Source organism: Borostomias antarcticus, assembly GCF_949987555.1.
Source record: "Borostomias antarcticus genome assembly, chromosome: 12".
Classification (NCBI taxonomy): domain Eukaryota; kingdom Metazoa; phylum Chordata; class Actinopteri; order Stomiiformes; family Stomiidae; genus Borostomias; species Borostomias antarcticus.
The window spans coordinates 20,684,890-20,710,606 of NC_140245.1; the positions used below are offsets into that span (position 1 = coordinate 20,684,890).

The window sequence follows — 25,717 nt, forward strand, 5'->3', positions numbered from 1 at the left end:
CAGCTTGTTCCTCTGCTGACGACCCAGTTCACTCAGGAGGACGCCACATAATGAAACATTCACAGGAATATTATTGTCCATTTTGGTCTTGAGTCAAACTCAAAAGACAGACGACAGACTTTTAATACTTCACAAAGAAGAATCATTGTTCAATATATTTACTGCCGTTCTCTGGGGCCGTTTTGCTCATATCTCTACAAGCAGTTGCCTGTTCCCTGGGCTTACAACGCCGGCCGTACTCTACATGCCTGTTTAGACGTAATAAAAGACATTTGAAAAACACACAGCTGGCCTGGGCACTTCCCCCGGCCTCAACCCTGCTCCATCATCCTCTCCCTCTCTCTCTCGCATGATTATCTCACACATTTCAGCCAGTGAGGACTGACCTCTTTTCAGGGCGAGCGCCAGAGACCCTGTCCTTGTAATAATCCTACAGGCAAATATTTGGATGAAACTCACACACTCCACAAATTGTATATTTTGTGTCTCATTGGAAAAATCTCAAGCAAGGACTTTTCATCAGGGGCAGTGAAGATAGGCCAGTAAGAGGCAATTTTAATAATCAGTTTCAGACTACGGCAAGAAGCACAATGTGTATGAACCTCCTACCTGGTGAGAACATCCAGGCTTCAGGCTTGTCCACGGAGCGTTGGCCATGTGAGGGAGATGAATGATTTCATCTACAGTGATGCAAATACGTGACTTGGGGCTATTTTTCAGAACTCAATATCTTTCCTCTTAAAGAGTAAGAGAAGAGCAGTCATTTCTCTACTAATTTTGGAATAAACTAGAAGAACCAGGGGACCTCAATATTCTCTGGATTCTTTATACCCTTAAAGACTTAAACCATAATTTCATTGATGTTTCCAGTATTGAGTTACAGGTAGCTGCAGTTTTTCTGCAGGTTCCTCACTGGGCTACAATGGAAGTCAACGGGGCATACATACTGTACTGTCGTTGATCCCAACACATTTACGTCTATGTCAGGCTCATGGTAGACAGACCATAGATAGTGTCTAAGGTCCAAAATAGTGAGAATGTGCAAATCTTCCTACATTTAGTCATATATTCTCTTTGTGTGACAATTTAAGTAATACATGATTAACATTACAGCAGTGGATGTACAGTATTATGAATTAGCATAAAAACATTCAATGAAGTTTATATTGAGGCATCAGACACAGGGTTCAGGAACCTTCTGCTTTATTCAGGGTTGATAAGATGGCACTGTGATGAAGAGAAACACTTACCTGGTCCGAGTGAAACGAGTTGAATTGGATTATAAAAGGTGAGAGTGTGTGTGTGTAGCTAGGAATGTGTACACTCATACATTTATGAATAGGTAGGTGTGTGTGTCCGTCCATTCACCTGCTCCTGTGTCACCCCTGCTGCATTCTGGGAAAGTGGACCTGAGGGAGGGAAAGAGAGAGGATTAAATCACACTGACGTAACCCTCTGTTCTGTCTGCCCAGACAGCCCAAGCCCTGGGCCTTCCCACAGTCTGCACACCAACACACACTGCTTAGAGCTTATACAACACATTCATACTACTGACAGGATGAACCGTAACACATAGGCTGTGTGTGTGTGTGTGATGACCCGGGGGACGAGTTGGATACAGCAGTCTGACAGGAGAGAGGGCCCCAAAGTCGTTACAGTTATGATCACAGGAGAATTTGAAACCGCTGTTATTCAGTTCACACCACTGGGCTTGCTAGGAGAGTATATTCTAACCTCATGCCTGGGCAGATAAACGGCAGCAGATAGCACGTTACACTCTTTAGTAGCCGAGTATATAAGACATATTTCTAATCCGGCCTTCATGCTCTCCAATGGCCACCTAATCACCCCAGCTGCCTCAGGTGTCACTCATGGAGACCCACTGTAACGTTACGTCGTGCGGTGGCAGCTGAGAGTCCCCCAGCTGGGTGCCATGTTGGTAGAAGAGCCCCACCTGCCCCTCCTTCACACCTCCGGAGCTGTGGAGGCTTCAGCTGCTAAAGCGCTATGGATGGGGCAGTTAGCTCACTTCATCCACAGCCCATGTGTCAGCAGGTGATAAGCATCGGTAAAGGAGCTATATAAATATACTGTATTATTATTATTTGGATATTCCATCTTACCAATTTAAGTTTATTTCATTCATGCGCTTACTCTGGTGTCCAACTTATCGGTAAAGGAGCTATATATATACTGTATTATTATTATTAGGATATTCCATCTTACCAATTAAAGTTGTATTCATTCATTCATTCTTTCATTCATGCATGTGCTACCCTCCCACGCAGACACACCTACAAAACCCATCTTACTCTGGTGTCCAACTTGCCCGTTGTAAGGTTCTACATAATTCTGCAAATTATTAAAGTGACGCATGCATAAAAGTACTAGTTTATATTAGTAATAATAATTTTATAGAATCATCAGTTTGATTTTGAGTGGAAGGTTCAGTTTGACGTTCTTTTGTGAGTGAGTCTTTCAGACTGGTCTTCAGAATCCTCTGACTCTCCCCTCTGACCTTGTCCCTGTTACACTCCTTGCATATGGCCTCTGAATGCACACACACGACAACACTAAACATATTCCATATAGAAAAACATTGCACACACATGAACAAATTGTACACACCGTATACACACATTGCACAACATTTTGCACTGTCCTGTCTTTACACTGTCCTATCTAGTCCTTGCACCCGGTCTATATATTAGTGTTATGCATCAACAGCGCAGAACAAATTCCTAATATGTGTCAAAACCTACCTGGCAATAAAACCAATTCTGATTCTCTTGGAAACTATGGCATGTGGAAAATGAGTCCAAATAGATTCCCTTTGTCATAAATGACTAAGCAAAGACATAATGGACAAATGGATATGGGTCTTTGACAACTGGAAGTTGTCCAGGAAGATGCATTTAAACTCTGCTTGGTTGTTAGTTCCACTACAAAAGGTGGTAAAATGTGGACGTTCCATTCTGGAACCCGCCCAAAACTATGAACTCTACTCTAACTATGAATGGGAAGGGAAAAGGAGAAGGTGGGTTTGAAATAAAGATCTTGGAGACTGAGTTTGTCCCTTTCCTTTTTTTAGGTGGGATGCAGTCTCAACTTTTGAACTGGTAAAATAAGTTATTAAGTGAAGCCTATAGACGAATAACCATATATGTGCAAAACAGCAGACTGAGTGGTCAAGTGGGTTGAGGCAGGTGAACCAAGAAGGTGCTCTTTAGCAGGGAGTCATAATACCAAGGAAAAGAAAACTTTTACTTTTTGTACCAGCTCTTCTGGTACAAAATTAAAAAGCCTTTATTAATGGGCTAGTTCATGATGAACATTTAAAAATGCCTACATGTTTCGACCAAGAGGCCTTCGTCAGGGCAGATATATATATATATATATATGTGCGTTTGGATTTTTTGGGGAGACCTTGATCAGTAACAGGTGTACAGACCATCTTAATGTTTTGTATGAATGATATACAGCACTTGCAAGTACACATCTATGTAGTGCTGTGTATTTTACCCTATTTTGATGCAAACATCAGAAAACACAGATTACAAAACAGTAAGCTGTAATAAATGGTAACGGTAACCCTCCCGGACCATCCACCTCTAATAACAACAGGACGCACTGCTCTGAGGGAAGTCAATGACTTCAAATACCTGGGCTCATGGGTCAACTCGTCCGAGTAAAACCTTAAAGTGAGGAAGGCGCTTGCATGGAGGGCCCTGAACGGCATGGCCAGTGTGGGGAACTCCAACCTCCCGCGACGAATCAAACTCAGCTTTTTCTATGCAACGGTGGAGTCCGTTCTCCTATATGGCTGTGAATGCTGGACCCTGAAGCCCACCCTCCAGAAGTCCCTGGATGGGTGCTACACCAGAATGCTGCATGCAGTACTTAACATCAACAAGAGTGAGCATGTTACCAACAAGCATCTGTATGGGGGGGTCAAGAAGGGTGAGTGATAAATAGCCGCCAGGAGAATGAGGCTGGCTGGTCACTGCCAGAGACACCAGAAGCTGACAGCCAGCAGACTGGGGCTGTGGGTCACGATGGCGTCCCACACCAACATACGTGGACGTACTCAAGAAAGAAGCAGGAGCGGAAAGCACAGGCGAGCTAGCCAGATGTACAGAGGATCGGGAGGACTGGAAACGCTGACGGAGGGCTCGTCTGAGGACGACCTAGAGAGAGGTAATTAAGGGGTCATTACCTGGACGACCTACGGATATGCCCCCATGACCATAAACAGGAGGGTAGACTGACAGACAGGAGGGTAGACTGACAGACAGGGGTGACTTGACTGACGGGGGTAACTGACAGATACGGGGGTAGATTGACAGACAGACAGGCCACACAGTAAATCCAGCAAGACCAGCTAAGGTTTGTACCTTGTTCTAGTTGGATTTACTAGTAGGGTATGACAGCGCCATCTACCCTGTATTGCAGTCATCTTTCAACCCAGCAAATGTTGTGTTATATTTATCACAGGCACAATGTTATATAGCACCTAGCAAATTGCATACAAAGAACCCCTAATAAAACTGTAAATGTCACTTACATGGTTATTCGTCTGTAGGTTTCAATTAATGCTTCTAAATGATGACCTGTATTACAAAGGCTAGTCATGTCTTGAAAGTTTGGTCTATTATTCATCTGATACCATTGTCAATTGTTGTAATTCTATTCACTTGTATTAAATTAATTGTTGAGAAACATGAGTAGTTTGTCATTCTTCCCATGGGAAACTATTTCTTTTCGATTCATGGTGCCAAGCCCAATTTTTGGATGCGGGACTAAACCCTAATAAGAGTTATATTCAAATGAATGTGGCCGTAGAGGTAGTTCAGAATTTTGGACAGAGCCTCATTTACGACTTTCCTATAATGTTGTTGATTGATGGAGAAGATTTTCAGCTGATACCATGCTGTCCCTTGTTTGGGCATTCACGGCATGCCGATGTTAGCGCAATGCAGTAGAAACGGCTAGCATTCAAAGAAAGCTCACTTAAAAACACCACAGTGCACCCAAACCAAATCAAATATGAGGACACACGGGGGCTCGTTTGAGTTTTTATCCAATCATTTTTGAAGTGGTGGCATCCTCCCCTTGGTCGCAGGGCGGGAGGTTGCCACAGGGCCGCTTTACATGCTTTATTCTCCTCAGCTGCAACTCATACCCCAACCTCCAGCAACCTCTGTCACGCCTGGGAAAATGGCAAAGTCCATGACGGACAGCCCATTGACCCAGTGAGTCATCTTTCAACCCCTTATTTTTTCACACGCAACAATTTACTGTATTGCATGGTGAAAGTCAAGTCAGATACATACTTGTGATTCTAGATTATGCCACCAGGCAGCCTGAGGCCCTACCCCTCTGAACGCGAAGTCTGTGGCCAAGGAGCTGGTTACCTTATTCAGTCGGGTCGGCTCTGTCCTCAAGGAGGTGCTGCGACTCCTAAAGGTGAAGCAACTGAGAACGTCTGTCTACTACCCCCAGATGGACGGGTTTGTGTAACATTTCAACAAGACCCTAAAACAGATGCTGCGGAAGGTCACAGAGTAAGAGATGAGAAATTGGGACCTCCTGCTACCCTACGTCCTCTTTGCCATCCAGGAGGTGCCCCAGGCTTCGACAGGGTTCTCCCCTTTTGAACTCCTCTTTGGGCGGACATCATGCGGCCTGCTAGACATCGCCAAGGAGACCTGGGAGTCTCAGCCATCCCCCCATCGGTCAGTCATAGAACACGTGGATACGATGCAGCAACAACTTCCACAGGTATGGCCCCTTGTGCGAGAGTATATGGAGCAGGCCAAATTAAGTCAAGCCAGGGTCTAAAACAGGTGGCAGTGTTACGATAATTTAACCCAGGAGATCTGGTATTGGTCTTAGTCCTGACTGTGGAGTGTACATTTTTAGCTCGATGGAGGGGGCTCTACGAAATAGTGGAAAAAGTGAGTGAGGTAAATTATCGGGTGAGACAGCTGGGGAGGGGGAAAACAACGCAACTATATCATGTTAACCTACTGAAGGCCTTTCAGAAAACCGAGGTGTCGAGCCCCGATGGTGTCGATCCCCGATGGTATCGGCGTTCCTGACCCAGACAACCATCCCGGAAGTACCTCGTGGACAGCAACTGGGCTTGACCCAAGTCCAAGACCTCAAGGAGTTGGTAATGCAACACATGGACATCTTCTCGGACCTCCCCGGACGCATGATGTTGGCCCACCATTACATCCACACTCCTCCTGGACAGCACAGAGGCCCGGAGAACTGCCGTAAAGATGGAGATCCAGAACATGCTGAAGCTAGGGGTCATCGAAGAGTCGCAAAGCAGGTGGTCGAGCCCCATCGTACTGGTCTCTAAACCAGATGGAACAGGGGAATGAATCTGTACCATGGACAGCACAGCACGAGAGACAGGATAGAATCAGCTGAATTTTCGCAATCAATCAACAACATTATGGATAAGTTGTAAATGAGGCTCTATGTCCAGAATTCTGTGCTACCCCTTTAATGGAAAAAAATCTTACACCGGGCTGCCTAGTATTTTAGCACACATCACAATTCAATCAATGTATGCATGTCTGCTGGTTTCAGAGCAGAGCCACAGGGAGGAAAAGACATTTCCCACAAATCTTTATTCACACAGAAAAACTCTCAAACACTTTCTCTAGCCATCCTTCTCACTTTCTCACAAACGGCAACACATCTTCCCTTCTCTCTTGCGCGCGCGCACGCACGCACGCGCACACACACACACACACACACGTTGAATGGCGTGCTCATGTTCCCACATGGTTTCACACAGTAAAAACACTGGCTGAAGTGAAATGTTTTACCTTTTCCAAAACCACTCTTTCACATCCATCAGACTTCTGTAAAATCTGTTTCGGGGATCCGGTCTAACAAGAGTGGCCCATAGTCAAAACCCACCATTCTGGATTCTTGAGCTGTGTGAGATGGTCATACAAGGTCGGCCCTCATTCATTCATTCATTCTTTCACACAATCATTGATTCATTTCTGCGGCCTATTATGGCGCCCTTAACACAGGGTTACAGGGACAGCACATCACAATTAAATAATCCTCATTGTTCATTTAATTCATGCAGAATACAGCTTTAAAACATCTGAAAAAAGAGCTGAAAATGTACAGTCAACTTGAAAAACATTGGACACATTGTTCTGGTGCCCACAAAAGAACATCTCAGTCCTCTCAATGACTAGCCTCGAAGCCACACTTCCTCGTAAAAAGAAAGTCCCTTTTGTGATACCGTCTGAACTTCTAGCCGCCCAGAACGATTTCAGTGGTCGGTAGTACTTGCCTTCACTCGCATAATCCAGTCAGAAAAACAACAAAAATATATTTTACTCCGAGCATACTCTTTTTCTTGTTAGGTGTCCGGCAGCTCAGTTGCTGATCCCTCTTGTATTTCCTAATATTCTGAATCTGAACCTGAATCTTCTTCCTAGGAAGTCTGACTTCCCATGCATGAAAAATCACCAAACTCCATGGTGATGTCCAGTCCTGTGCCAGAAGTCCTCAATTGGCATTGTGGGTCAATAGTCCTGATGGTGGTGCTACAGCAACCCTCCAAAGTGTTAAAACATCATAACGAATCAGTCGTACGTGCCATCACTTCATAACCACTACGGAAATGTAGGCCCAAGTGAGCAGAAACCTCCATATGCTTTGAGCTGGCAGGAATTATGAAGTCCATCACTCGGTTTTTCTCAAAAACTGTTAAATCTACTAAACCCTACTACTCCCACATTTTTTGGTCAATTGACACCCCAATTGCTACACAACATATTCAGACTGTCCTTCACAAAAGATCTTCACAGATTTTTTAAATATCCAAAATTGAGCCCACCGCATATCAAAATGTTTCACTGTTAAAAGTACTGTATGCAGCTACTGCAAATACCCGCTCAAAAAATGAAAAAAGTGTTTATGACATTAACTTTTTTTAGAATTTTAATTCAAAAACGGAATATCTGACAGTATTTTGAAGTCTGTCCTCATTTTGTCCCCTCAAACTACTGATGATCATACAGGAACAAATACACTACCCACAATCCTATAGTGCAAGAGTAATGTCTCCAACAATCAGACGTTGTTGGCAACCCTGCCCCAATAGCGGACCCTATGACTTCAACTGGCTAAATTGACTGATTGAGGACACCTGTGCCACTGATTGTTTGATTGGTTTCCACCTGTCTTGATAGGCTGTGTATATATAGCCTACATGTAGCTCCCCCAGTCCAGTTCTTTGTTCATTATTTGCTGTAGCTGTGCATTGTCCCTGGTGTTTCCTGTGTATCTTAAAATTTGTCTTTTGTTCTCCAATTGAGTGTGTACCTTGGTTTTATTGTTTAGTCTTTGGTTTAGTTTTTCACCCATCATGGTGCTTTTAACAAACATTTTAAAAACTGCTTAAACATCCATGTTACATACGTGTGACATTAACATGTAACCCTTTATTGCTTAAGTCATAGTCTGAAACCACACTGTGCTGTGACATGATTTTAAAGATATTTAATGTTTTAAATTATGGTCCAGGCAGTTCTGCTGACAGACTCATTTATTTGTCATTTTTCTCCCCTCTTCTACCTCATGCGCACTTCCTCATAGTTTCATTTAGGGTAGCCATTAGCCTTTATGCACAGTTTGTCTTTAGGAGAGTATCCCAGTATAGTTTTACTAAAAATAAAAATAAAACGTTTAAGTTATGTTAGTTTGTCACCCTCTAGAAACCATGGAGAAGGACTTTCGGTCGGCACCAAAGTGTTTCTGGAAGACCATCAGACACCTCAGGAAGGGAAAGCGGGGGACCATCCAAGCTGTATACAGCAAGGAGGGGACACTGCTGACCTCAACTGAGGAGGTTGTTGAGCGTTGGAAGGAGCACTTTGAGGAACTCCTGAACCCGACTAATCCACCCTCTACGATCGAGGCAGAGCCGGAAGATGATGGGGGGTCGTCAATTTCCTTGGAGGAGGTCACTGAGGTAGTCAAACAACTCCACAGTGGCAGAGCCCCAGGGACTGATGAGATCCGTCCAGAAATGCTGAAGGCGCTGGGTGTAGAGGGGCTGTCTTGGTTGACACGCCTCTTTAACATTGCGTGGAAGTCTGGGTCAGTGCCAAAGGAGTGGCAGACTGGGGTGGTGGTCCCAATATTCAAAAAAGGGGACCAGAGGGTGTGTGCGAATTATAGAGGCATCACATTACTCAGCCTCCGAGGGAAAGTTTACTCCAAGGTGCTGGAAAGGAGGGTCCGGCCGATAGTCGAACCTCAGATTGAAGAGGAACGATGCGGATTTGGTCCTGGTCGTGGAACTACCGACCAGCTCTTCACTCTCGCAAGGATCTTGGAGGGGGCTTGGGAGTTGGCCCAACCTGTCTACATGTGTTTTGTGGACTTGGAGAAGGCTTACGACCGGGTCCCTCGAGAGGTCTTGTGGAGGGTTATGCGGGAGTATGGGGTGAGGGGGTCCCTACTTAGGGCCATCTAATCCCTGTACACCCAGAGCGAGAGCTGTGTCCGGGTCCTCGGCAGTAAGTCGTCTTCCTTTCCGGTGGGGGTTGGCCTCCACCAGGGCTGCGCTTTGTCACCAATCCTGTTTGTGATTTTCATGGACAGGATATCGAGGCGTAGCCGTGGGGAGGTGGGTTTGCAGTTCGGTGAGCTGGGGATCACGTCCCTGCTTTTTGCAGATGATGTGGTCCTGATGGCATCATCTGCCTGCGACCTCCAGCACTCTCTGGATAGGTTTGCAACTGAGTGAAGCGGCTGGGATGAGAATCAGCACTCCTAAATCTGAGGCCATGGTTCTCAGCAGGAAACCGGTGGCCTGTCCGCTCCGAGTAGGAAATGAGTCCTTACCCCAAGTGAAGGAGTTCAAGTATCTGGGGGTCTTGTTCACGAGTGAGGGAACCATGGAGAGGGAGTTTGGCCGGAGAATCGGAGCAGCTGGTGCGGTTCTGCAGTCGCTTTACCGCACTGTTGTGACGAAAAGAGAGCTGAGCCAAAAGGCAAATCTCTCGATCTACCGGTCTTTCTTCGTCCCCACCCTCACCTATGGTCATGAAGGATGGGTCATGACCGAAAGAACGAGATCACGGATACAAGCGGCCGAAATGAGTTTTCTCCGGAGGGTGGCTGGGGTCTCCCTGAGAGATCGGGTGAGAAGTTCAGTCATCCGGGAGAGACTCGGAGTAGAGCCGCTGCTCCTTTGCGTCAAAAGGAGCCAGTTGAGGTGGTTCGGTCATCTAGTGAGGATGCCTCCTGGGCGCCTCCCTAGGGAGGTGTTCCAGGCGTGTCCGGCTGGGAGGAGGCCGCGGGGTAGACCCAGGACTAGGTGGCGGGACTACATCTCCGCACTGGCCTGTGAGCGGCTAAAGATTCCCCAGGCAGAGCTGGTTGATGCTGCTAGGGAAAGGGATGTCTGGGGCCCCCTGCTGGAGCTGCTGCCTCCGCGACCCGACCCCGGATAAGCGGATGAAGATGGATGGATGGAAGGTCTTGTCGCCTGGACACAACAGTCCCAATGCTACGATACAATACCCTTTATTGATCCCCAAAGGGGAAATTCGATTTCTTTCAGCAGCATACAGACAACATACATAACCACACAAGAATAACATAGTATGTGCAGTACTAAAACACAGGCAACCGTCCATCTCTATAAGCCCCAAAATAAAATACAAGCCACAGTCACAATGCATCAAATACATAATAAATACAATAGTAGGCCATAAATAAAAATAGCTTCCAATGCTAATCCAGCCCAATAAGAGCGGGATAGCCAGTTAGCTCATGAGCTCACAACAATTAGCAGCAGCTTCCATAACATTAATGGTAGCGGTCAGTAGCTAAAGCTGTTGATTATTCCTGTAACGTTAGCTATTTTGCTGCAATTGGTTCAAGTTCTGTTTCTGGACAAAAGCCATTACCTGCTTGCTGTATGCACTTCCGTTTAGGTGGTGAAGTAAGTAGACGGTAATCTCTGAGAATGTCCCGCGTGGGAGTCCAATGCTCTGACCAGTACTCTACTTGTGGAATTTAGGTAAGGGATAAAAATGTTGGAGTGAAAGGATGAACGTGTGGAGGTTTGGGATACAGTCCAATAAAGTCATCCCCACCGGGTCTTGAACCCCGGTCTCCTGGGTGGGAATCCAATGCTCTGACAACTACTCTACTTGTGCAGTGGAGATCAGCAGGTTGGTTTTGGTGTCCTTCTTCCAGTCCCTAGTGTGGGTTGGGGTTAGAATAAGGATTGGGGTAGGATCTGACCTATAAGGCAAGGAGTAAAGGTTGGAGTGAAAGGATGAACATGTGGAGGTTTGGGGTATATAGTCCTATATCCCCACCGGGTCTTGAATCCCGGTCTCCCAGGTGTGAGTCCAATGCTCTGACCACTACTCTATTTGTGCAGTGGAGATCGGCAGGTTGGTTTTGGTGTCCTCCTTCCAGTCCCTAGTGTGGGTTGGGATTAGAATAAGGGTTGGGGTTGGGACAGGATCTGACCTATACGGCAAGGGGTAAATGTTGGAGTGAAAGGATGAACATGTGGAGGTTTGGGGTATAGTCCCATAAAGTCATCCCCACCGGGTCTTCAACCCCGGTCTCCTCCTGGCACTCAGCATCAAGGTTTGGATTGGGGATAAGTCCCTGCGACTTATGTCATATGACAGTGTCCTGTCCAGGTGGTGTACTTGTACATCAAACTGCCTTACGCTAAGGAATCAGGAGATGGGCTCCTGACCTATGGGCCTCTAGGCTCAAGAACCATTGGTTCTTCAAGGCTACTTACTTTTTACTCAAAGACAATTTGACAGTATTTTGAATTATGTTCTCATCCTGTCCCCCTCAAACTATTGCTCTCATATGGAAAGCAACTACCCACAATCCTACAGTGTGACAGCACGAGCTCCACCAATCAGACATGTTTCTGTCCCCACCCAGCCCCACTACCGCTCGTTGCTTCAGGAGACTGTTTTGCCACAACGGCCTGTATTTCATATGGGAGGCAGAACAGCAGTTAGAACGCAGTCCCTGGTTGGCTGGGTTAAAATGTAATTTCTGGAAATCGATGTGGAGAAGTCAAGACTGATCAGCGGAGAGCTGAATGTGAGATTACATGATCAGGATGGTGACGCCAGGTTACTCAATGACTCCAGACCAATGGCACTGACCATAGGCGTAGGAAACGGGGGGGATGTGTCCAGTTGGATTTGTCCCCCCCAATAATTACACTGTGGTGCGGGCGGAGAAAAAAATGTAGCCTGCGTGTAATACGTTTATTTTGAAAAGCGCAACACTGTGACTAGGATGGCTTGTTTTGACATCAATGAATATTGGCCAATCACTGACCAGCTTCACTGGGTCTAATGTTAGCTAACTGGCAAAGCTAACTAACGTCAAGTTTAGCTATGAAAACGGCTTGTTTAGCTAACGTCTAGTGTAGGGTTTGGGCTAATGTGTTAGTTAACATTAACTATGCTTAAGAAGTTCTCAAAAAGTGTGTGTTAACGTCAGGATAGTCTCGTTTCAATCCTGTAGCTAACATTAGCTAGCTAGGACTTGGTGTTAGGCTTAACCTTAATGTATTGTTTTGTCATCTGATTTCAGCATAACATTATGCCACACCCCTAGAAAAGAAAACGGTCACAGGACAACACAACTGTTTTTTTTTTTTTTTTTTTAAAGGAGTAATGTTACTGTGAGTAAAGTTAGCTACAGATTTTGCATACACAAGGACAAGACAGTCAATCATTTACTGTACCAGCCCTGGTATAACATTATTTTAATAAATCTAGCATGTAATCTTGCAGGATGTGGTGCAAACGATGCAGTAGAGACAGGAGAGCAGGCAGGGGGAGCTGCAGCGTGTGAGGTGAGGTTTTAAAATTGATTTGTTAAACCCAGAAAGGAGAACAGATTAAATATGAAGGTTGAGTTGCAGCCTATTCAATGTCAGTTTCTCCGGTCAACAAACATAAATAATACTATAGGCCAAGTTTGTGCCTCTTTAGTCAGTTTTCAAGTAGTTATTCAGCTCTGTGACTTCAGTGGCAGGGACTAATCTCTCTCTGATTTCATTTAAAATGGGCTACCTGGAGCTTTACCATGCATTACTACAGCCATATTATATTTTTAAGAACTGGAAGGCAGCAGTAGTAGTATGGAGAGGAGAGGAAGATACAGGGCCTGAGGTGAGGTCTTAAAAAGGCTTAGTGATGACATGCTTTCTTCTTTTGTAAACAATAGGGTTGGGTACCGTTCATAATTAAACCGATACGGTACTGGTACCTTCTGTACTTTTTAAATGTACTTTCAGTTGTAAAACAAAGTCTAAACATCGGTTCGCCATTATTGTGCTACTGTTTTGAACAAGCACAGCTGAGGTGATGATTGATTGGTGAGCATTTCTGCATCTATTTTAAATAAGTGGTTTGTGTGAAATTCTAAAAATAAATGGTTCAGTCTGTGACAAAACCATATATATATATATGTAGCCTTGTAATGGTTAAGTTCAGTACTGTTACTGTATTTTTTTTTATTTTTTTTTAGAGTAACTGTATGGTGTTCTCTGAAGAGCTAACAGCTCTTAACATCATGCAGGAACATCAGATCGTGGTGGAGAGTGAGACAGGCAGACAAAGAGAGGGCGAGAGAGGAGAAGACCAACAGGTAAGAGAGAAGTATTAACCTGTATTAGCCTTTGTGAGCTAGAGTTTTGGGCTGTGTGATCAGAGCTTTCACAAACATTTTGGCATTGCTTGTAGTAAGTGTAGTCTCATGGCTTTGAGTGAGGTTGTGACTTTTTCACTTTAGGGGGTTCAGAGCAGAGACCAAAGCAGAAACAGGGACAGCGAGTTGAGTGACATTGAAGATCCAAGCCAGAGGACAGAGACATATCAACCACAGCCAAAGTTCATACAGACTTAAGTGCTGTCTAACAGGGTTTTAAGTTTCCAAGAGAGGTGGTACAAGGAATTTCCCTGGCTGCATTATGAACTGTAAAATAGGACAAAGAATGTATAGCAAAAAGAGAGAATGTTCAAAACAATGTATAGCAGAAACAGAATGTTGAAAACTGTAAAATAGAACAAAGAATGTATAGCAGAAACAGAATGTTCAAAACTGAAAAATATGACAAAGAATGTATATAACAGAAACAGAGAATGTTCAAAACTGGAAAATAGGACAAAGAATGTTTATATAACAGAAACAGTGTTGAATACTGTAACAAAAAAGTTGGTAGTGCTGTATGTACAGTATTTAACCCAGAGATTGCATTTATCATTTCATTTTGTGGCTGACTCAATATTGACTGCTCCTGCTAATGGTACCTCCAGATAATAGTAAAGTTAAAAAAAAAAAAAAAGGTAAAGGATGTTTCCCCCCCAATGTTTAAATCAGTCCTACGCCCTTGGCACTGACATTGCATGTCATGATGATCTTTGAGACTGGTTCTGCAACGCCTTAGGCCCATGGTGAGCGACTTCCTAGACCCAGTGCAGTTCACGTACCAGGCCTGAATTAGCGTGGATGATGCACAGTGGGAGTAGGGATGAAACAGTTACCGGTTTTGCGGTAAACCACGGTAAAATTCCTGACGTTTATCATTAAAACGTCATTCCCAGTTTCGACTTCTGAGGAAAATGAAACTAGTAAGTCTCACAGACACACGCAGCAGTGCGTAGGCGCAGCATGCAACATGGATTTGGTTGTTGTGCCGGAATTGCAAGGTGGACCAGCGGAGATTTTTCTGCCTTCTAAGAGGATCTGAAGTTTGTACCTATTTTGGTTATTTGAAGAATGCTGGGGGAAACTTGATTTAAGAGTGTAACCCTGTCTGCAGATGCAAAAAGAAAGTAGCCGAGAAAGGGAGCAACACTACCAACCTCATGATTCATCTCCATGACCACCACCCCATTTTAGCTCAATACGTGAGGACTTTAGAATGGGGGATGTCATGATTTGTCTGTCTAACTTGCTAATAGCTTGTGTTGTGTCAATAATGTAAACTGAAGCTTTGTAACCCATTTTTTTGTAAAAACACTAGTCGAGTCACACGCTCTGCTGGTAGAGGCTATGCATAATGCTTAAGTTTCACTTTCCCTTTTGTATTGAAAGAGAGGCATAACTACTTTCAATGGAGATCGCCGGGTTGGTTTTGGCTTGAGGTTAGAATAAGGGTTGGGGGTTCAGACAGGATCTGACCTATAAGGCAAGGTTGGAGTGAAAGGATGAACATGTGGAGGTTTGGGGTATAGTCCCATAAAGTCATCCCCACCGAGTCTTGAACCCCAGTCTCCCGGGTGAGTCCAGTGCTCTCACCATTACTCTACTTGTGCAGGGGAGATTGGCGGGTTGATTTTGGTATTTTTGTGTGCTGGGACTATTGCCTCTTGTGGTGCCAACAGAGAAATGCAGGCCAACATTGTCCGGAGTGACGGAGGGAGGGAGTGATAAGCGGACAAACGCTATACTAGGTGCGCTGGCTTACAGCCACGCACAAAAAGGCTGCTTATGCGCCCACATTCAGAAATGCAAAAGACCCGACTGTAGTCCTTCCATATTACATAGCAAAGGACATGATCCCTTTCTAGCTATTGAGAGGTCTGGCTTTCCCAATGTTATTTGTGTTAAAAAAAAAAAAAAAAAAAAAAAAAAAAAATTGAAGTTGTTGAAATGATTCCAGAGTGTGTATCAGTACTTTTTGAACGTTTTCATCATATGAAAAAAATACAAAAAATAAAGATAAATATAAAAATACTGTGATAATACAGATAACCGCTGTCATTTTGGACACTGTGACCGTGATATGAAATTTTCATACCGTTACATCCCTATGTGGAAGTCGTGTTTTTTTTTTTAACTTCTCCAACGCATTCAACACCACCCCTCCAGCTTGCAGATGTCCAACTGCAGGGCTGCTAGTCCGATGTGGTGATGAGCAATACTGGCGCCCCCTAAGGAACTGTACTGTCACTTTTCCTATTCACCCTTTGCCTTTACACCTCTGACCTCAGCCACAAATCTGGAACATGCCACCTTCAGAGGTTCTCAGAGTGAGGACAAGGAGGAATACAGAGGTGTGGTCGGGAGATTCTTTAGATGGTCTGAGGAGAGCCAGTTCCAACTCATCATCAGTAAGACCAAGGAGATGCTGTTGGACTTCTGACACAGCAGGAGGCCCCCAACCCCCTGTTACCATCCAGGGGGAGGAAAGTGAGATGGTGGACTCATGAAAGGACAGAGCAGGCTGCTCTTCCTCAGGAGGCTCAGGTCCTTTGATGTGTGCAGCAGGCTGCTGCAGATGTTCTACCAGTCCGTGGTAGCCAGCACACTGTTCTTTACTGTGGTTTGGCTGGGGAGGCAGCATCAGGACAAGGGAGACCAACTAAACAAGCTGGTGAGGAAGGCCAGCTCTGTTGTTGGGCAACAACTGGACAGTCTGGAGGCTGTAGTGGAGAGGAGGATGAGGGACAAACTGAAGTCCATCCTGGACAACCCCTCCCATCCCCTCCATGATGAGCTGTGGCAGATGGGGAGAACCTTTAGCCACAGGCTCACCCCTCCCAGGTGCAAAACAGAGCAGTTCAGGTGGTCCTTTGTCATCAGACTGTATAACAGCGCCTGAGCGCACCCATGCTTCTCTTGCTTGTTATTATTGTACTCTGTGCACTGTGTATGTATATTTAACTTGATTCTCTATGCAGTCCCTTTTCTGTTCTGTCACTCTACTGCTGTGACACACTACCCCTGGGATTAATAGTCTTATCTTATTAACTACCGGTTAAATAAATATGCTGTGTGTGTTTGAGATCAACAGAGGAAACGTATAAGCCCCAAACATGCCATCTGACCAAAGATATCAGATGATAGGCCTGCCTAGGCTACATCTTGCCAAGGGTAGATGTAGTACAGTATATAGTCAGTAGGCTATATTTTACATATTACAGAAGTACTGTATATCTCTCTTGTTGAATACTTCAAATCTCAAGGGTGATACAAGTATAACTTAAGTATTGATTCAAATTAAGTAAACAACACAGCAGTATCCATTATCAAAACAAGTTGATGGGTGAAAACAGTCTGTCTGGACATGACAGGAGTCTAGAAAAGAGTCTGTCTGGAGCTTTATAAATAAAGCTTTGATTGATTGATTGATTGATTGACACGACGAGAGAGGAGTCTAGAAAAGAGTCTGTCTGGACATGACAGGAGTCTAGAAAAGAGTCTGTCTGGACATGACAGGAGTCTAGAAAAGAGTCTGTCTGGACACAACGGGAGTCTAGAAAAGAGTCTGTCTGGACACGACGGGAGAGGAGTCTAGAAAATAGTCTGTCTGGACATGACAGGAGTCTAGAAAAGAGTCTGTCTGGACGAGTAGGAGTCCAGAAAACCCTGATTGACGGTCTCTGGTGAGAAAGAGCCAAAAGCACCAGGGTGACCAAAATGCCTCGGACTGGAATTTAACCACATAAGGGTTAGAAGAAACAAAAACCTATTTAACTGAAATTAGCAACTACACAAGGCTTACATTTCACATTTGTTTTATTGCAGTTATCAAACAACATCATGTGTTGCAACTGAGAAACATTCCATGGAGGGATATATTGATTGGATACTATCAAAGTAACCATTGCAGACATGCAGGTTATGTACTATTACACTACAGGAACAGGAGAAAGTACTACTAGTCTAATCATTTCACTGTTTATAAATTCCAGAGCACACTGTAAGCGATTTCAATGGTGAATTTTTTGTAAATTCTAATCCAGGAAAAGGACATGGATCACGACTGTCACTGCCCTTGTGCAGCAGCCAGCAAAGAAGAACACAAGACTATTTTTCCAGGCTCTCACACCACAAACATTATCACACATTGGCCATATGCTTTGAGTTGAAGCTATCTACAGACCGGCCTACAGAGGAGTTTGCTGCGCTGATACTGGCAGCTGGTACTTGCAGCTGATACTGGCCTTTCTTTGTCTGGCATCATTGAAGATTTGCCGTTTCACATGAACAGAGGACCTGGCACATGCTATCAAAATGTTTAGTCAATATCAAGCACACATGGAGAAGCTTGAGGGTACATTAAAAAGCATAGAAGCAGAAACAAAACAAGTGGGCCTAACAGTAAAACTATTTATAATAAAGAAAAGCTCTTTAAAATGTGAGCGGAGAAAAGCAATAAGGTCAAACCTTGGGCCCTAGGTCGTACTGCATTAAACAAAAATGCAATGAGAATCGAAAAGCCAGATCAGCGTAAAAAAAAAAAAAAAGAGTAAGGAGAGGTTCTAGATCAATCAGTATCTGCGTCGTTTGTTGTTGGGCCCTTCAAAGTTCCCCCCCACAGGGGTTCCCCTCCCGAAGGCCTGAGGCCCTGCTCCTGCCACGCTGGACAGAGAGCCGGGTCCGGGCCCGCCCCCCATGCCCTGCTGCTGCTGCTGCTGCTGCTGGGGGGAGTCCACCCCGGGACGGCCCCCCATGGAGGAGCCCATCTGACCGGGGCCTCCCTGGGAGAAGCGCTCGTTGCGCTACAGTACGAAGAGGTCCAGGTCAGTGGACAGAGGGTCAGAGTAGTACATAGAGGGTCAGGGTAGTATGTAGAGGATCAAGGTAGTACATAGATGGTCAGGGTAGTATAGTGTCAAGGTAGAATGTAGTGGGTCATGGTAGTATGTAGAGAGGGTAGAATGTAGAAGGTAGTATGTAGAGGGCCAGAGTAGTATGTAGAGGGTCAGGGTAGTATAGAGTGTCAAGGTAGAATGTAGAGGGTTGGGGTAGTATGTAGAGGATCGGGGTAGAATGTAGAGGGTCGTGGTAGTATGTAGAGGGTCGTGGTAGTATGTAGACGGTCAGGGTAGTATGTAGATGGTCAGGGTAGTATGTAGAGGGTCATTGTAGTACGTAGAGTCAGGGTAGTATTTAGAGGGTAATGGTAGTATGTAGAGGGTCAGGGTAGTGTGTAGAGGATCGGGATAGTATGTAGAGGTTCAGGGTAGTGTTTAGAGGGTAATGGTAGTATGTAGACGGTAATGGTAGTATGTAGAGGGCCAGGGTAGTATGTAAAGGGTCAAGGTAGTATGTAGAGGGTAATGGTAGTAGGTAGTGGGTCAGGGTAGTATGTACAAGGACAGGGTAGTACGTAGAGGGTCAGGTGTCAGGGGAGAGATGTGAACAAGACAACGTTGGGATATTCAGGAAAACAATGTTTTGGAGTTCATGGTGCCCGGTGGTTTTTTGGGGGGCGCAATGAGAAGGCAGTCGGAAGGTTGCAGCAGAAGTGGGGTTTCCAGGGCAGAGACAAGAGGGAGACAGGAATCAGTCCATTAGTGACGGGCGCAAAATAAGGTGTGCTGTACTAGCAGTATCCACTTGTTATCCACTGTGATCTCCATAGAATATATGAAGGTCCACTTGTTATAGAATATATGAAGGTCCGAATGTTTTTCAAATGATATTCACTTCTCCAACATGGAGACGAGCTTTGAAGCAGGGGCTCTGCTAAGTATACAGCTTGGAATAACATGGAGCTACACTACTGCTGAGTGAACCTGAGGCAAACTTGGATGCATCTCTGGGCATACTTAATGTAGCCTATCAAATAGTTTTAATTTTACAGTTTAGAGACATGCCTATGTCAAATATCACTGAAAAAAGAGGATTCAAAGACGTTTTTAAATGAATCTACTGTTGATCAAATGCGAAACCCTAACCCACAATGCTGTTTCTATTCAGCACACACGGTTGAAAGGGGGAGAGAGAGAGAAGGGAGGGAGAGAGAGAGAGAGAGAGAATGAGAGAGAGAGCGCGCCCATATTAGCGCATACATTACCATAGCTCCGTTCTCTGGCATCATGTTTGGAGTTCCCTCTGGGCCCATGGCTCCGCCCCTTCCACTCATGCCCATGCCCATCATTTGAGGGGGGCCCTGGTTACCACCAGCCCCGGCAACCGGGGCAGGGTTAAACCCATCTACACGCAAAACAACGTAGCACTGTTTGGTCACTGCAAGTTAACTCAACCCACAATGAATCCTATGGAAATGTTTCTATTGGTGTAGCTTGTATCACAAATGTTGAAAAACAGAGCTAATTAACGTTGGCTGTTGGTTACAGAAGTAATTAAAAATATGAGTCAGACAAATGAACTATTACCAATGTCTCCAAAATCTGACTGTAGTCACAGTGGAATTTATTGCTGGCATAATTTGTAACAAGTCACTGATTGTGATGAAATACCAGGTACATTCAGAGGGTAGAGTTGGGAAAATGTTTAAAGGCAAATGTTCTGCCAAGACAAATGTACTGCCTCCCCAAACTTTAAAATGAATGCAACCCCCTTATCAGGTACACAGTGAAGCGAGACAACCAAAAACCAACGTTATATAGGCCTAGTCGTCTGAATCTAAACAGTCTACAGACCTTTAGAACAAGAGCAAATAAATGGCTTGTTCAGTCATTACAGTGAAAGCTGTGAGGGACAAGCTGTGAGAAACCCTGTTCCATTGTTGAAAGATAAGACAATCGTAAAATCCAGATACGCTAAAATCCAGGACTGCACATCTCCCTTTCCAGTAAAGACTGGGCTACAACACATTTTATTGGAGATAAACAAATGTACACCCAGAACCCCATTCACTGCAGATATGACAAATGTACACCCAGAACCCCATTCACTGCAGATATGACAAATGTACACCCAGAACCCCATTCACAGAGTTCATCGCCCTACAATAAGAGATCAGGACAGACCCTTCTAGATCAGTATGGTTTTGACCAGTCGATCACAAGAAATGTTATTGTAGAAGTTGTGATAGTGAGGAATTCATAGTAACAGTTGTATCTAAAGCGCCACACTGCTGAAAGAGGATGACATCCATATATTCCAAAGCGGTGGGATACAGGTAGTGAAGTGAAAATGATCCGATGACAGTCCACTACCAGAAAAGTGGCAAAAGCGAACATTAAGAAAGCCTGAGAAGCATCACGACCATTGCAACAAACAAATAACTGCAAGAACTGAAAAGAACAATTTTGCAGTAGCCTACATAAAACTGTCTTCAAGCGATATGTACTGTTCCGACTGCTAATGACAACTAAATGTACCGTTAAGGAAATAAAAAGTCAGCAGTCTAAGCATCGGGTTCCGGTACAGCCGCCCACTGGATCCAGATATGGCCGGATGCCACAGGGGAGTGGAACTGGGAAGTGGGATCGGGGAAGTGGGATCTTGGGCCGCCACTCCTGAGGGTGGGTGGTTTAATCTCAGCGCGACGGTCCGTCGCTCCTCGTCTGGGGTCAGAGTCACAGGCTTGAGAGCCAGGAAGCTTGCAGAAAGGAACGACTTGCAGAAAGGAAGAGTAAGCAATATGCTGGCAAATTGAGTTTTTTTTTTTTTTAATCTGTGGTAGTTTAGTAATGAATGAACGACCTTGGAAGTTTTGATGGGCTATGCGATGACTATCTTCTCTGGTAAAACATTGCTTAGTCGTTACAACATTGCTTAGTCGTTACAACAGGTCTGAAAATTCAGAAAGCATTGCATTGACTTTGGTACTCCATTAGTAAAACAATACTCTAGTCATATATGCTTACATGGACTAGTTTGTCCTCTCAATACCACTCGCCAATACACTCTCATACAACACCATGCACACACACAATCTACTTATATTAAGAGACATTTACCCATTCAGCTCCTCCCAACACCAGTACCATTCTGCAAACACTTATATGAAGAGAAGATCATTTCATGGCAAACACTTTGGTTACTGAGGTTTCATTTCACTGCTTGTTTAGTCTTGGTGATGTGCAGACCTGGATTACATCGATATGAAGGTGAAAATCCACCATGAGCCTCACACAGCTTGTCCCAGTCATGGAGTCCTAGACTAGGCTAACTACGTCCCCAGCCTCTGCTCCTAGCCCCACACCCACGCAATGTCTGCAGATCTGAGGGAACTCGGACCAGTCGAACAAAACTGCAAATACAAAAAAATAAGCTAGGGGGGAAAAGATGAACAACACTGCTTAGACCTATCCCATTCCTTCAGATCTACAAGTACAGAGGGGGCTGAGGGCTAGTGGAGGACGTAGTGGTAGTTTTCTTTTTTTCTTTTCCAGACCAATCAGTAGAGAGTGAGTCACCGATTTGACCCTACCTCCCATATTAATTCCTCCACGAGGGCCCAGTTCACCCATTCTCATATCCTGTTCTCTCTGGAAGAGGCGAAGAAGAGGGTGGACCCGTAAACCTTGAGAACACAACAACCCCCCCTCCCCCGGAGGACCAGTCCTCACATAGGGCCTGGATACTTTACAACCACAGAATACACGATAGGGCAGACGTCAGTTTGTAGGGCAGACGTCTAAGCGTCAGTTTAAAGAAAAAAAAGATTGTATGTTTGCTGTTGGATTGGAAATGCCAAAAATATAGAAAGAAAGTGGGTTAATTAACTGAGTATGTAGACTAGGTCAATTCAGATTTGTCAAACCAATACACAAGTAGCTAGCCTAGATTTATGCAAAATTGATTCTAAGTGTTCATAAGGTTCATTTTTGAGGGACATAAGTGTTCTGCAAGAGTGTAGTGTAATAAAAAGCTGAAATATGAAAGTTATTTCATCCAAAGTTGATGGCTGATTGGATCTTGTTCATGGTAAATACAACCTACTGTATGAGATTTCAAGGTTGTTTCTTATTATGAAGATTTAAATCTTATCTAAAAGGTGACAAATGCTCCCCATGAATGTCAAACAAACGTATGATTAGTACACAAACATCTATATGCAAAACATCAAAATACATCACTGTATACATTTTCTCTCAAATTCTTCTCTCAAACTCTCTCCCACTCAATGTTACAAAACAGGGATTGATGCCTAAATATTCAAATAACCCAGGGGTCTACACACTCACGCAAGGGTATGACTGACACACACACACACACACACACACACACACACACACACACACACACACACACACACACACACACACACACACACACACACACACACACACACACACACACACACACACAGTCTCAGATGCTCACTCGGCTCACAGACCAAAATGATTACAAAAATGAATAGTAAACATTACTTGACCACCCCATCCCCAATACATTATAAAATAAAGAGCTCAATGTCCAGATAGATATAGTGTCTAGAATAAACATCACCAATCTGCCATGTGGAATAGGGAGCATGTCAGATCTAGACGGCACATTTCTATGTAACTTAAAGCTGCATGAGATAAAAAGTAGTAGTACACTAGCAACTGTAGTACACTAGCAGTACAGTGTACTAGCCAGTACACTGATCTAAAATAAAATAATAAATTCACAGGGTCTCATGCGGTCTCATGTCACAAAAAAAGTCTTGTTAAAGCCAATTCATAAACTATTAACAGAAATATTTAAATATAAAATAAAACATTTAACTATAAAAATTATCTCATGCAGCTTTAATGATTGCCATCAGCGTTCCCACTCTTTTCATGAAATAATTTTCTTAGTACATAGAGGGTCAAATTTGCATGAGACAGCCATGTGAGAGGCCTTACACATGAAAGACCCTGGTTACTGCCACTCTGAACCAGCCCCCATTAAGCAGTTTTATATTCAAGATGAGGAAAATGACCTGATGTCTCTCAGGAGTTTTCATTAAAACATAAAAGCTAGATAAAGTTCAGGAAATGAGGTAATGTTCTTTATAAATAAAATTGATTATTATTACCATTATTATTATTATCATTATTAAAATAATAGGCATGGGACTACACTATACTGATAGTCAATGGGTTTACATGCAGAATGAAAATGTTAGACTGACTGTCAGACCAATCTGGTCCAATGATACAGATCATGCTAGTACAGTATCAATAAGTACAGGCCTACTTATACTGTAGAAGACATACATTCAAAATCTTGACATGCTGTTGAATCTCAGTCTCATTAAAAATCAAATTCTAATGCTGTAAACCAGCAGTGTGTTCTCAACCTAAGCATACTTACCTGACAGATGCAAAGGGTTCCACAACATTTTAAACAGCACACAACATTCCTCACCAACGCACGCATGCACATCCACAACAAACCCGAAAGAACACAAAAAACGGTCTGGATCAAGCAGTCCACACACCCACATGCTAGCGATGGACAGTTATTTCATTATACAATAGCTAGTTCCGACCGTGTATTGTGATTGGCTAAGACGCATTCCAAGCCGTGCTATAACCACAATATACCAACGGGCAAATCACCGGTAAATGTATCACTACGCTTTGATACATTGTATCATGACGTGATGATGTATGTAGGCTATTAATCTTGCGTGATACAGTGTATTCAAATCAGCGATTCACATTCGATACACCAACTGTCACATATCCTACCATTGTGAGTAATAAACGTATTGAAACTGGAAAGGTTGTTTTTCTTAGTTAAAAGCGACACTTTGGGACACACTTTTATAAAGTTCATATTAGCCGCTAGCTTGCTTGCTTGCTCTATTTACGTTGTGGACCAGTCCAGCTGTAAGTCGCCTATAGCAACGGTAAACAATTGGGAACTATTTCGGATTGCGGAGCGCTGAAAGCAACACAATTTAGCGAAATTGAACACTAAACCCATATTTAAAAAAAAAAATATATATTTAATTACAGTGCAGTGCTGTTGTATAAAAGCAATAAGACACTCAGCAATAAGACACTCCCTCTCGTGTCTTATTGCTTAAATAAACGGTTAACCCCGAGTAGCCTGGTATTGCTTGTGTGAATCAAAATACAGCCTACTCATTAACTTTAATGAAATGCTTAGTATTCAATGAATGCCTGTCTCTTGACATAAACTGTCAAACATCAAACTAAAATGTTATTTTGCAAACTCAAAGCCGAAAAGCGGCCTACCAAAGATCCTTCTTCACTTATCATAACAATATAAAGACATTTTAATTCATAAAATACTATATATTGGTAGCCTGGCATTGCCATCCTGATCATGTGAGTTTCTGTTTCTCTCCACAGAACAGTCTGGTAACGCTCCCGTTTAGAGAGATTTCCACCCAACCGTTCCTTGGTCAGGCCAATCACGTTTATCGGTAACACTTTACAATAAGGGTACATTAATAAGCATTAGTTAATGCATTAAGTAAGTTAACTAATGTCTCTATTAACCATTAACTAATGTTATTTATGTTAACTAAGGTTAACTCATCTAACCCTAACCCTAATCCTAACCTTAACTAAGGTATTAATTAACATTAGTAACCTAACCTAACCCTAAATTAGCATTAGTTAACAGTTAACTAATGTTTTTTGTGACCCTTATTGTAAAGTGTGATCCGTTTATCTAATATGACTGTGATAGAGAAAAACCCTGTTTCCTTGCTCTGATTGGTTGTAGGTCTATCCAATTGCGGCCAGAGGCATTTTGGTGAACTAAGAGTTTCCAGACTAATTTGTATTTGTGAATTGGTCTGGCGATGCCTGACTAACATATTGTTGTTTTAAGTGTAAACCTGCAAATACAGACATTTATCATCAAACAGAGTTTGGAATTTGGTCTTTAGAATTAGTTGATCAGCTGATTATCCGCACCACACACACACACAGACAGACAGACAGACAGACACACAGACTGAGGTTAGGAGCAAATACTCATTATTTCATGTTAGTATAAC

The 25,717-nt window shown here is 43.7% G+C and overlaps 1 protein-coding gene across 2 annotated transcripts in view; it reads right to left on the reverse strand.

Annotated features, from left to right (window-relative positions):
* Positions 1-1,267: 1,267 nt before the first annotated feature.
* Positions 1,268-25,717, reverse strand: part of pspc1 (paraspeckle component 1) — a 35,654-nt gene continuing 11,204 nt past the window's right edge. The window contains exons 7-9 of one of the 2 annotated variants that reach the window (XM_084446837.1): positions 22,196-22,253; positions 19,868-20,007; positions 18,325-18,566 (exon numbers count right to left, since the gene is read on the reverse strand). In XM_084446837.1, the coding sequence (XP_084302963.1) occupies positions 18,336-18,566; positions 19,868-20,007; positions 22,196-22,253 (429 nt within the window). In that variant the 3' untranslated portion in view covers positions 18,325-18,335. Of the gene's footprint in view, positions 1,410-18,324; positions 18,567-19,867; positions 20,008-22,195; positions 22,254-25,717 lie in introns of those variants that run through there. The other variant, XM_084446838.1, reaches the window with a different exon arrangement.